The following is a 12,703-nucleotide window of genomic DNA, read 5'->3' on the forward strand; positions in this document are numbered from 1 at the left end:
CTTGAACATGCAATTGTAAAAATGTGGCTTGCTCCAAAACAGTATCAGTAGCCAATTAGATTACATGCAATGATGAAAATGGTGCTAATACAGTCTTGCATGTTTTCCCTGTACCGTCACACTTTTTTACTGTATCTACTGAATTCTCCCTTCGTTTTCTTTCAACAAAGGCAAGTATGCCATGAGGGATCTGGTCCACCGACTGCCAGGCGCTAACAACAGCAACAGCTCAGCAAGCAAGGCCATGTCTGATGACACCGTTACTGCCATTTGCTGCACTCTGCATGAAGTCATCACTAAAAACATGGAGAATGCCAAGGCCTTACGAGACGCAGGCGGCATTGAGAAACTGGTTGGCATATCTAAGAGTAAAGGAGACAAGTATGTTTTGCAAATCGTCTTGCACCTTTTCTAACATCTCCAGTAGTTCTAACTAGTCCTTAATGTGTTTGCCTCCTCTGTGCAATCGTGAGTTGAATACTTTAGTTTCATCAAAAATCATGTACCCAGTGTGAAGGGTGACAAAAAACAACGACAACAGCAAAAGTCTCTGCTGTGGTTTATTTTTGATGTACCATCAGCAGGTATGTGCAGTGTAAGGAGGACTAATTATCTCCAGTAACTGCTACCTCAAAGCACTCCCAGAAGATCCTGCTAAATATTAGGGACCAGAGCTGTCAAACTGTGCTCTGCAGAAGGGATGACATGCAGGTAGAGGGATCCTGTGAAAGGAAGGGACATCACCATAGTTCTCTTACTGGATTTTGTCAACACCTTGCTTCTGAGAGAGCATTAGGATAACTGCAGGCTACTTGGCAAGGCACCAAAACATGCAAAGTCTTACACGACTGTGACATTGTCAGAGCAGCTATGGTTTCATCTTGTCTGTTTTCCTATGTACGCACTCTTCATGAAGATTTCACTCTTTATCCTTCTTTTGCCTAAAACAGATAGCCTGGTTCTCATATTTGTCAACCTGCAGAAGTATAGTGCAATGGGACTATGGCAGTTTGAAAACAAAAAGCCTTCACTGTAGTGTACAAAACCTCCCATCAGTCCAGTCCACCTGCTCGAAGCTGTCATCACACAGCCTACTGCAGCATCAGAGCTCTAAAAGAGCCCCACAAAGCCAGGCCACAACCTGAAGGAAAGATTTATGCACCCTACATTTGGTATGAGAACTTATGCTCGCCTATGTGATCAGAGCATTGCCAGTATAATCACATTTCTTTTCCTCTATTGTCACTCTTTCTTTTCATACCAAATTCATTACTGAAACATTCTCACATGCTAATTGTAAAGGGTAAAAAGCAGTAGCGTAACAAAGTATTTGATTGAAGTTGTGGGAGCTCCCCATGCTCTGCTAATCTGTTTACATTTGCATTATTTATTATTACTATATCTATTTAGATTTTTGATTTATTTTTGACAGATCAAGTGTATAGATTGCAAGCAGGTTCATACCCATTTCTCTTAAGTTGAATGTGTCTCTCCTCAAAATAATACATTTGTCTACTTGTTCATTATCTGGTATAGATTATTAATACCTGTTGAGTCTGGGATTTTCAAAGTATCATGGGCAGTTTTAGGAGGATCTAATGGTATAGTTCTCTGTTAAGTATCACTCATACCTTTGAAATACATGTCTGTGTTGACTGAAAGCCCAGGTAGTTTTGAATAATTCTAAAATGCCCTCCAAAATTGTGATATTTATCCCTCATTTAAAGTACTTTGAGTTGCATTATTACTGTTACATGTTACACAGTTACAGAACAAGAAAGCCTGTCAACTCACAGCTATAATCATGCTCATCTTAAGTGAAAGTTTCATTTTTTCAGCTTTCAGAAATGTTTGGTATTTTGCACCATTGCTTTAGTTTGCTTTCTTACAGGTAACTCATTGTTTAAAAAACAGAATTGCTAGTTGTTGGACTGGTAGCAAATTCTGGTATCCTCAGTTTAATATAGTAAAACACTTCAGCATGGATTTTTCTTGTCTAGGATGAAGCACCTGTACCTGCAAGTGCAGGATACTGGTCTGGCCATGCATCCTGGTGGCATTGTAGGACACAAATGTACAAGTACCAGAAGTGCTGGACTGGCCCCACTAGCCTTTGGAATATACCCAGGGCTTTAGTATGCTCCCAGCATGAGACAGCATGGGCAGACCGGTGTTCATAAGGTCATATTGGCCAAATTCAGGTCTTCACCTAGCTCCTGTTTCTCCTCAGTACTTGCAGTATGGTTGGCACATTTATTTTCCTGGCTACTCCATGCTACCAGCACCCCACTAGCCAGTACAGCTGGGAGTATAATAAAAACAATTATGCTTGAAAGTGTTTATCAAATTCCTATTTATTCACTAATTACCCATCTATTGCTGTACTCTGGGTGGGAAATGGGGCGGGGGGGAAATCCACCAAATAAGCATTGTGTTACCAGCTTTACTGTCAGCCTCCCATTGTCCCTTCTCAAGGGTCACAGTGCACCAGAGCCTCACCCTTAAGAAGGCTTGCTGCCCAAACCAGTAACAAATGCTGCAGGTTTTCAGGTTTTCTCTTTGGTTTTGCAGTCCTTTTACCTTTTCTGAGGAAAATATGAATCTCCTCAATGTCAGCCCCAAACCCTATCAATCTTCACTTCAGAATTTGGCCTTTGCAAGGTTTTCTAGCTGCCTTATATGTCGTACTGGTACAGCAAGAGAGCTTAAGTACACTGTGTATGCTCCCTGCATGGGCTGTGTTATCCTCCTGGTCCCCTTCTTTGCAACCCTTCTTCACTAAGCTGAGTACACTCAAATGTTGCTGTTGTTTCCTTTTTTTTTTTTTAAATTACACATCCCAAGAGCAGTATATGACTCTAATGACTCTAACTGATTCAAACAGTAGCTTAGAGCCTCTTTCAAAACCTTTTTGAAGAGAAAGTTTGCATGAAGTTATGCATGGTTTTTAACATGACATACATTAGATTTCCCTCATGAATAGCATGGTGTGTGCAAGATACAAGTCCTAACTAGGAATCCTGATGAAATTTGCCATAACTTTTTATAAACAGTTGCATTTCTGCATCTTGACTGCTCTGCAGCTTCAAACGCAGTGCTCATCACCCATCTAGTGTTTTTTCTGACCGCTGCTGAGAGATGCTTAATGCTTTGGGCACGCTGTCATGACTTAAGTTTGGCCATTTATAGAAGAAAAAACTCTGGCTCTAAATTCTTCTCCTCTATACCAAAATTGTAACCAGGACATCTTAGATGTACATAATGCCAGTTGGTTCCTCAACAGTTTTCCTGTTGCTACCTCTCCCATTCCTCTAATTATGCTCTCAGCATGAATCCTTGTTCTCAGTGTGCTGATCAACACACATTTTCCTCCTCACTGAATAATTAGTGCTGTAGAAATAATGCGTATTGCCCTTGCTTAAAAACACATTGCTCTCCAAGATGCCAACATAAGATCTTAGTGTACATTGATAACACAACTTTAATTGTGGGTTTAAATCCATAGCAATGCACTTGAAAATTTGGATAAATGGAGTCTGGCACTTAACAGTCTCTTTCTCACCCTTTCTCTCTCTCTCTCTCTTTCTTTTTAATATATGTATGTAACAGGCATTCGCCAAAAGTGGTGAAAGCAGCATCTCAGGTCCTCAATAGTATGTGGCAGTACAGAGACCTGAGAAGTCTCTACAAGAAGGTAAGGCTTGGGTTTTTTTTTTTTCCAGACTTGTCATCTTTCATGTGGTTACCTGAATCTGGGGGCTGAGAGACTTTAGACCAAAACTTTTATATGAACTGGAAATTCACCTAGAGTTTAAAATTCCAGAGACTTGGAGATGTGTTTTTTTTTCCCGTTTTTAATTTTAACATAGAAATGCCTTTAAAAAAATGTGTGGTGGTGAAAAGAGGCTGAGAATTTGATTTTCTAAAGAATTCATGCAGAAAATGCTGGATCCGGCAGCTCTGGAGAGCGAAGTCCTCTGCATGCTGAACAAACCTGTGCAAGCTCTCCTGCTGTATCTTTCCTTGTTACACCTCCCCACAGTGCCCTGAGGAGGTTACCAGATTTCCAGCCCTTCGGCTCCCAAATTTCCTCATGAGATTGCCAACAAGAGTATCTGAAGGAGTGGTGCTTAGGTACTTATGGAGCTTGACTGAATCTTGGTGGCTTCATCACTTCCAATCAGCTGGTAGACAGTAGCACCATATACTTAGTTTTCAGACAGCCTTTAGAGAGCACCATATGATTCCCACCAGCCCGCTAACTTCTTAAAAATGTATTGCAATGCTGGTGATGATCCTTTGAAACAATTTCTTGTAGTTTTTTGTTTTTTTGTTTTTTTTTTTAAAGTGTCTACTTAGTAAGTGACAAAAGTATGGTTACAGTGTGACTATACTGACAGTGCAACTATCAGCCTGCAGACTTAGTTCTCAAATGTCTTCTGACTATGTGGATTTTCACGCCTGATCTAACTGATACTTGTAATCTCAGCAAAGAGAGCTAAGGCTTCATCTGGAAGAAAAGTTCAGGTCCTGGTTAAGACTCAGATTAAGTGAGGGAAGGTTCACGGAGGTGTAGTCCACGCTATGTATGTTTTGCACAAGGAAATCACTTAGCTATGTGAAATTTATGCACCAAATCTCAAACTGGCTGATGCTGATCTTCTGCTTGAAATGCTGTTTGTCTGCATGCCTCATCTCTGACTTGTGTCAGTCTGGGGAGCACGGAAGACAGTTACTGAGTCACTCCCACTGTTCACTTCCATTAGTTTCAGTCACCCTTGGTGCCCCAGGGATACCATATGTGATGGCATTTCAAGTAATGACTGGTACTCAGTTGTCCCATTGAGAGGTGGAAGTAAACATGAGCTAAAGTAGGCTTTTCTTGAGGTAAAGCAGTCACACACTTGAGGTGTGCACAGCCTGACTTCTGGGCATGTGGGTGGCTGCATTGTAGAGGATGAACTTTACCACACCATAATCTCTTAGAGGTTTGTATGATGTCTGGCTCATTTTTTGCCTTCTGGCTTTATGTGTATGCTGTGTATGTAAAAGCAATTTCGGGGGTTGCTCCATGCATGAGGTAATCTATATGCTGTATGGCCTTAGAGTATACTGCTACCTGAAGGACATTCTGTTGGCTGCCAATGCAAATTTGCCAAGTAATGTACTTATATGCCAGGCATGCTTGGGTAATAAATACCTTGCATGCTTAGAAGAACATTTTCTGAGGCCATAAGTATAAACTTGTGGTGTGGAAAATAGGGTAGGCTAGCCTTTGAGGTAGGTTACAGGCTATTCTTAGCATAAAGTCCAACTGTATATACTTTCAGGAAGTAATTTAAAAATCACTGGATTAGCTATTTTCTATAGACTTAACAAAATCTTGAAGTTCAGTCTCTGCAATATTCCTATATGTTAATAAGTCCTTACATATGCTGTCAAGCATTATATAAATAGTTTCTTGTATTCAAAGTGTTCAGACAGTTAATTTAAGATTCTTCTGTTTGTTGAAAGATGTGCTAATCTTTACAAAGTCATAATATTTATTAAATTTGCCTATAGTAGGCCGATTGTTTTGCTGGATGTCTGTGTGTCATGACTGTTGGGAAAATAGTGTTTTTGTAACTGGAAAATTACAAAAGTTTACATTGTAACAATCAGCTAGTTATACAATATAAGCACAGCTGGTCAACAGAATCTTTATTTTGTCCTACTAAAATACTTAACGCTAGTAAAAATGAGTGACCATACAGCTGGCAGTATATGATCAGCACTTTGCCATATCTTGCACAGCCTTTCTGAAGTGCAGGAAACTCCCAGTGCCTAATCATCAGCAATTTCTTCCTATGTGTTGAAGTATCTATACAATTACTTTCAAAGAATTGGTGGCATAGAGAGGCACAATTTAGTACTGTGATAGAAGCAAATTACAACTATCACATCACATGTAAGAAAAAGCAACAGCACTTACCGTACTGTTTGAGAAACAGTGTAGCCAAGTAGTTTGAATTGTGGTATGTTTTTGAGCTATATGTTTACAGTAGAGAAAATTAGGAGAGGTAGAGAGAATAAGAGCATTATCTTTTGTATTAATGGGGAAAGAAGATGATACATGTTTACTGCTAATACAGTAGTAGTTGATAGATTTAGTCCAACTGTATGACTGCATCAGTAAAAACATCAAAACACCAAGCCCCACCCCATTGTGGGTAAGCAGCTTCTACCAAGATGACATTGTATGCCTGTATGGTGAAATCTAAATTGAGCAGCCTCTAAGGAAGCTGTCAGGTTTGGCTGTTGCATACAAAATAGACAAAATTGACAGATTTCAGGGTGCCAGCTTCAGTTATATTGCTGAAAAGCATACTTGTGTGCACAGATTTTATTGTGCTGCTCGGTGTCTGACCAAATTGCCTGTTTCTCTGGGCAATTCAAAGCCAAAAACTGCAAAACTTGCAGCAACTGCAGTGACTCAATTAACTTTATTGACCAAATCAAACAATATGCCCGGTCTCAAGGTGCTAGTGTATTTGGCTCAGAATACAAAGAATATCTTTAGAGAAGATACTCTAGATTTTTTACCCTGAAAAATGCAAAACTCTTCCACAAATCAGTGAGACAGAAGGCATAGAATATTAAAACTGGTAAACCAAGTTAAGCAAGGGATTTAAGTGTTTCTGGAAAGAGTTTCAGGCTAGCTCCTATGCTGTGTTTGAACAGAAAGGCAGAGCAGGTGGACGGACAAACCCTGCCAGTAACACAGCTTCTATCGTTGAGAGCTCAGAGATCTGGCACCCAGGAACTCCTCTGCAGTGGGCTGATCCTGCACTCAGTGAAAGCAATGAGAAGCCCCTATTCATTTCCTAAGGCCTCAAAGCAAGATCTGGAACTTTTGCAGCTAACTGAACTTCCCTGGGGAGACAGCTTAACTAGTCTGCAGCACCCATTGTGTTCTGGGCTTCCCAAGATTTTGTAAAACAAGGACTGAAGGTGTGTGGGTTGCTTGTGTTCAGCTGTTTGCCGGATCAGGAACATCGTGTCCATTTATTAATTGCTAATGTAAGAGGAGTTGCACTTCTCTTTAAACTGTTGTCTTCTCTTCTCAAATAGCTCTTTGTTCACTAAAAAGCTTGCTCAGGTGGAAGCTGTAGCTTTTCTGGCTCGGGGGAGTGATGGGTAGATTTCCCACAGCTGGAGCTGCGGTCTCAGTTTCTACTTGGAAAGCTCTAAGTCACCATAACTTAAGCACTGTGTTTGCAGAGCTGTGTCATGCTGACAGCTTCTATCCAGTGCACTAAGATTTCCAGTTAATACCTATGAATTGGCTTTAATGGGACGCATAGACTTATTAGGCTGGGCTGGCACGGAGAAGATACAGAAGGTAAATAGTCAGCATTCAGATCTGTGAGAGAGGACGCAGTGTTCACCATCCAGCATAGGCTTGTGCTTTGGGAAAAAAAGAGAGTATCACTCTCTAGTATAGTTAATTTGGCACTAACCTAAGACAGTCCAAAAAGAAAAAGTTGTAAAAAGCGTAAGTGTTTTCAGTCCTGAAAAGACAGAACAAGAGGAAGCAATGAATTCAGTCTTGAAGTGAAGGAGGTGCCAGATGTCTTGCAGGTGCTTCATCATGGTGGAGTTCTCAAGAAATAGTTCAGTTTGCTGAGCAGCAGCTGAAATAGAAATCTAATCTGAAAACTTCCCATGTAGAGGAAAGCATGGTTCAATCCCAAGTAAGCAGTATTTAGATGATTCAGTGTGGTTAATTTCTAAATACCACAAAAGCTTAACAAGTAACAAAGAAGTGATCATTGCAGTTCTTCATCAGTAGATGAAATATTTTCTTCCAAAGAGTGACTTTAATGTCATGTCATTTTCAAACTTTGTTCTCTACAAGCAAGACTTAACATTTTCCTAATTGATCATTTATTTTATCTGTGTCTGTTTTTAGGGGTCCATCCCTTAACATTTAAAATCTGGTTTTCAAAAGTTCTTAATAGTCACACAGCCCACAGCTAGAGAGTGGATCAGTGGCTCAGCACTTAATTTAAGACAGGTGGGGTAGCTGTCCAGCTTGTTCCTGTGCTTGAGATGCATGGGACACTCCTCTTCTTGAATTATCTGGGCAGCCTGTACAGTCAGTGAGAGAAGTAAGCACAGCTTAGTCTCCAGAGAGAGGTCCTGAACCATTATGGCTGGGCACCCAAGCAAGGCAAAAGGAGCTAGTGGGTGATTCTTTAAAGGGACCTATTTCCAAGTGAGGAACACCAGACCTTGCTCCAGTCTTTAGTGTGCTTAGCTGGCTGAAGATGTGGGGACACCCGGAAAACCCAGATGTGACTATAGAAAGCAGATTTCCATTAGCTGCGGACGGTAGACTATTTATCTCAATATTCAAGAAAATAACCAACTATTCTTAAACACAGATAGCTTGTTAAATTGCATGAGGAAATTTGAGCAAAAGGGTTGTGCAAAAAGGGAAACTAAATGAGTTTAACATGAAAGAAGATTTATTAGCCTAAAACAAGCTTCAATTAGCATTAAATGTGTGTAATATTAAAAAGCTGAAGGAACTGTCAGGAAGAATATGTTTTCTATTAATTGGTTTGCTTTGCCTAACCACTTAGGCTTGAACAAAATATCTGTTTACATTCTTTCATTATATTTACATTTACTCTGTCTTCCAAAATTTAAGCAGAGATCACAAAGACTTTGTAGAAATGATTTTTCTTTTCCATTTATTATCATAGGTTTCTGTTCTGCATGGAATAATAGAAATGCTTGTCCTATTCAGCTACTACATGAAAAAAATACATCCAATTACTTGAAACTAGGAGGCTGTTAAAGGTGGTTGTCCTTCAGTGTGTACTATGCCATTTACAGCAGGAAGAGTATTGTGATAGGCATTTAATGAAGTCAGAGTAATCACTCTGAAGATGGCCTTGTCTGTCATTGGCTGGAAAAGATATTTAGAATTGCCTGAAGCCTTAAAAGCTGTTAAGCCAGTCCAGATCTAGAAGACACTCTTTTCATGTGACTTTCAGAATAATAAACGGATGACTCTGTGAGAAGGTCCTTTATTGCTAAATGTTCCATGAAAATTGCCAGCAATAAACTTCAAAACTCTAGGCAAGGGGTTTTAAAAACTAAAGTCCTTTATTAAAATACACCTATTCACCCTTTAAAAGTATTAATTGCATCATGCTATCTTGTAGACTTGGAACACTTCATTTAGATTTTCTTCTGGCAAGGTTATCACCAGTCAGACATCCCCACAAAAGATGCTGTCTTTAGGCAAAATTTGTCTGGTGAAAAGGTCTGTGCAGAACTTAAACCCGACATTAAGGTCTAAATTTCAAATCCAGAACATCAAAGTTCCTCAAAAGAGTGGCTTGACGTGAAGGAACTAACTGTTCATGTTCTCAAATTGTTCATGTGCATATGTATTTTCCTGTACTGATCTTTCAGTGGGACTTAATGTATTTCTATAAAATCAAGAAGGCCTTTTCCAGATGAATGTATCATCCTTTTAGAGGAAGGGTGGATTAACTTAAGGTAAATCCCCGCACACGCAATATAAAACTGGATTATCTTTACAGAGAAGGCATTGTCTAGAGCCCATTTTTATATTAACTATGAAATGCAAGTACCTGTTTAATAAATGATTGACTGATTGATTGATTTATGGCAGTGGGCGGCCCCAAGCTTCACTGTGGCTGAGGACAGAGGATTTTCACCAACCCACCACTCTGGGTCATGGCACGCTCAGCATACTCTCTCCCAGAGCCGAGAAACCAGAATCTATTCCCCAACCCAGGTATTCCGGCTGTCAGCTGACCAGTGTTGAATTGTTATGTTTAATGCATACTGAGATTTGTACCCAAAAGAGTTCTACAGACGATGTTCGAATCAAAAGTAGAAAAACCTACTAGAGAATACATTTTAAAATTATACATTTTAATATAACGAACTCTGTAGTTTCTAAACTGAAAGCTGCTCACTTCACTGAAGGAGCAATCTGATTCATTTCAGCAGTGTGTCTAAGGTAGGCAGAGTTTTGCTTTCAGGACAACATATACCAGAGTGGAACAAGTGGAGTCCATTCAGTTTCCTTTCAGTCATCCAATCATTTATGTGACTAATTTTTTGATTGTCAGAACCTTTCAAACAGAAAGGCAGATATTGATAACCACTGTGTTGCAATAGCAGATTGAATTTATCAAAAACTTTTCTTTTTCTTTTTCTATTTTTTTTTTCTGGTACAATGGCATCTTTAAGAGAAAAGCAATAGCTAGGTATTTCAGTAAGAGGATTCTAGGTGAACTAGCATAGCTACTGGGAAATCAGTGTATCCAGTAGCCAATGAAATTCTGAAAGTACTAATTTTCAAATTCTCTGTTAATAAAGAAAAGGGAAGAGTTCCTTCAGCCTAAAGTGCAATGAGAATTAGCATAACTGGGCATTTTTAGTAGAGGCATTATGTAAGTTAGATACTAAAATTCCATTTCCTTAACCCAGTATAGCCTTTTCTCTTTCTCCCATTATTTTCTTGCATGAAATATGACTGTGTGGCATTACTTCAAGAACAAAATAGTTATACATATGTGTGACATTTAAGTAAATCTATGTAGAAACCTATGTATATATATGTATATATTACTTCTAATAAAATATTTAGAGAAAATAGGAATTTGCATGTTTTTGCTGGTAACACAGGACACAGTGGTTATGCTATTTCTTTCGGTTTATTTTTCCTCTACTAAATTTACCTGGAAGAGAGAAGACATCAGAGGAGATCTCGTTGTAATACCTCAGGCATAAATATCTATCAAGGTTAGGGTAAATCCTTTAATCTCTATGTTACAGGAATACGATTTTTTAAAATGCCCAGCATTTCATCATGGTGTGTGACATCCCTTTATTATGTTGATCAGGAATTAAGCAAATTCCTAAATTGATATTAAATAAAGGAAATGTGAAACATTCATGTGGAATTAACTTATTCACGCATTTTAAAAGCATCATCTGAGTAATTCTGGGAAATACGGACCCTATAAATAATATAGCAAAAGAAATTACAGTCTTTAAATACATATTTCCTATTTCAGTCTGTCTTACGTAAAAAGATGTTACTTTTAAATGAACATTTTAAATGTGGCTTTTTATCAAATGACAATTCAGTTAAATAATTATGAAATTGTCATTGGTTTGAATACCAGAGAAAAATGGTATTACTGATTTTTGTGTTTGTGATTTGAATTATTATTAATTCTACATTTCATGCTGTATATTAGCTTCCAATGTTCATGTAAGGTAGGTTTGCCCTTCCCAACACATGTGCAAATATGAAGTATTTCTTCATTAAAGTGAAGATGCATTTCATTTTTCTCAGACAATAAGAAGTAGTAGCTGCAGGCCAAAGAACTACCTGTTAATCTTTTCAGTCTCTCTTAGAGACAAAAGACACTTTAGTGGAATGGTATGTTCGTCTGGAATTTTCTTTTTCTTTTTAGCTTGATACTATTTTTTTTCGCCATGATTAGAACTAGGCTGCATCACGACACCTTATAAACTTAACGTTTGACTTAACTCCTCTTTTGATTGCATATGCCTTCCCAGGGATTGATTTTCTAAGAGTCATTCAAAACTGTCAAGTAAATTTTAGCATTTGTGTATTTTTCATTGCTGATTTCCTGCTTAAGTAATATATCGTTTGTCTCTACGATAGCAGTTTACAAAATTTCTAAAATTTAGCAAGATTGTTCAGTCTAAAGGGGAAATTGTTCGGATAAATTGAGCTGAGCTATACAAGTAAAAACTTCGGGATATGCAAAAGTATTCTCTCGTAAAAATGGTATATAAACTGTTCTTGTATTGGGGAAAAAGAAAGAGAGAGAGAGAGAAAAAGAAGGAGATTCTCAGCATCTAGCATAACAGAAATATAGTAAGTCTTTTCACGTAGATGTTTTATCATGATTTGGCAAATTTTTAAGAACAGTTTAGAAAAAAAGATGGCATGTATGTAGCTGAAGTATTATAAGATGTGAAGTCAAACTGAATATTATTCAGATTTTATTTTAATGCCAAGAATTGTCATTTCACTTATGCAGTCAAGCAGATAATATTTGATTTTGATAATATCTGATTTTCCTGACTTAGCCAACACATCAAGTAATATTTTTCTGAGTTCTTTTTACCCCTTTGGAATTCTTAACAATACCAGAAAAAAAAGAGAAGGGACTGCTATTACACTGTTACAAAGTTTTTTTGTATTTTGCATGGCCTAAAGTTACTGTTACCTTTGACAATATATGAAATGCCCCATTTATTAGTATATAGATAAAGAGTACTGTGACTAGGACAAAGCTCAGCATTAGATGAATAACAAAAGGTAAACGTACTCTAGCCTAGTTCTGTGCTGAATTCTACTTCCAGCCTTTACATACGTACAAAGAGGGCAAAAAGTCTTTCAGAATCCAAAATGCTAACAGTATTACATATATGATGATGACAACACATGATGGAGTATCAAAACTTGTGTTTCTATTTCAGTCTTTAGAGGTATATATTTTCAAATGTCTTATGCTCCTGAATTCCATCATATTTACTATATAATAGACTTCATTTATTTTTATAATTTTGTATTTGTTAAATTCTCTGTGATATTCCTCTCTAATGTTTGTTTCCAATGCATTATCATGTA

At 38.1% G+C, this 12,703-nt stretch overlaps 1 protein-coding gene across 9 annotated transcripts in view; it reads left to right on the plus strand.

The window, feature by feature from the left end:
- Positions 1–12,703, plus strand: part of CTNND2 (catenin delta 2) — a 645,736-nt gene that overhangs the window by 604,775 nt on the left and 28,258 nt on the right. For 7 of the 9 annotated variants that reach the window (XR_011092756.1, XM_068670993.1, XM_068670989.1 and 4 more), the window contains 3 exons: positions 171–381; positions 3,610–3,694; positions 9,692–9,817. Coding sequence is in view for 8 of the 9 variants with exons in the window: in XM_068670993.1 (XP_068527094.1) it covers positions 171–381; positions 3,610–3,694; positions 9,692–9,817 (422 nt within the window). In the remaining variant the exon portion in view is untranslated. The remainder of the gene's footprint in view (positions 1–170; positions 382–3,609; positions 3,695–9,691; positions 9,818–12,703) is intronic. The other 2 variants (XM_068670991.1, XM_068670992.1) reach the window with 1 other exon arrangement.

Source organism: Anas acuta, chromosome 2 (assembly GCF_963932015.1).
Source record: "Anas acuta chromosome 2, bAnaAcu1.1, whole genome shotgun sequence".
NCBI lineage: Eukaryota > Metazoa > Chordata > Aves > Anseriformes > Anatidae > Anas > Anas acuta.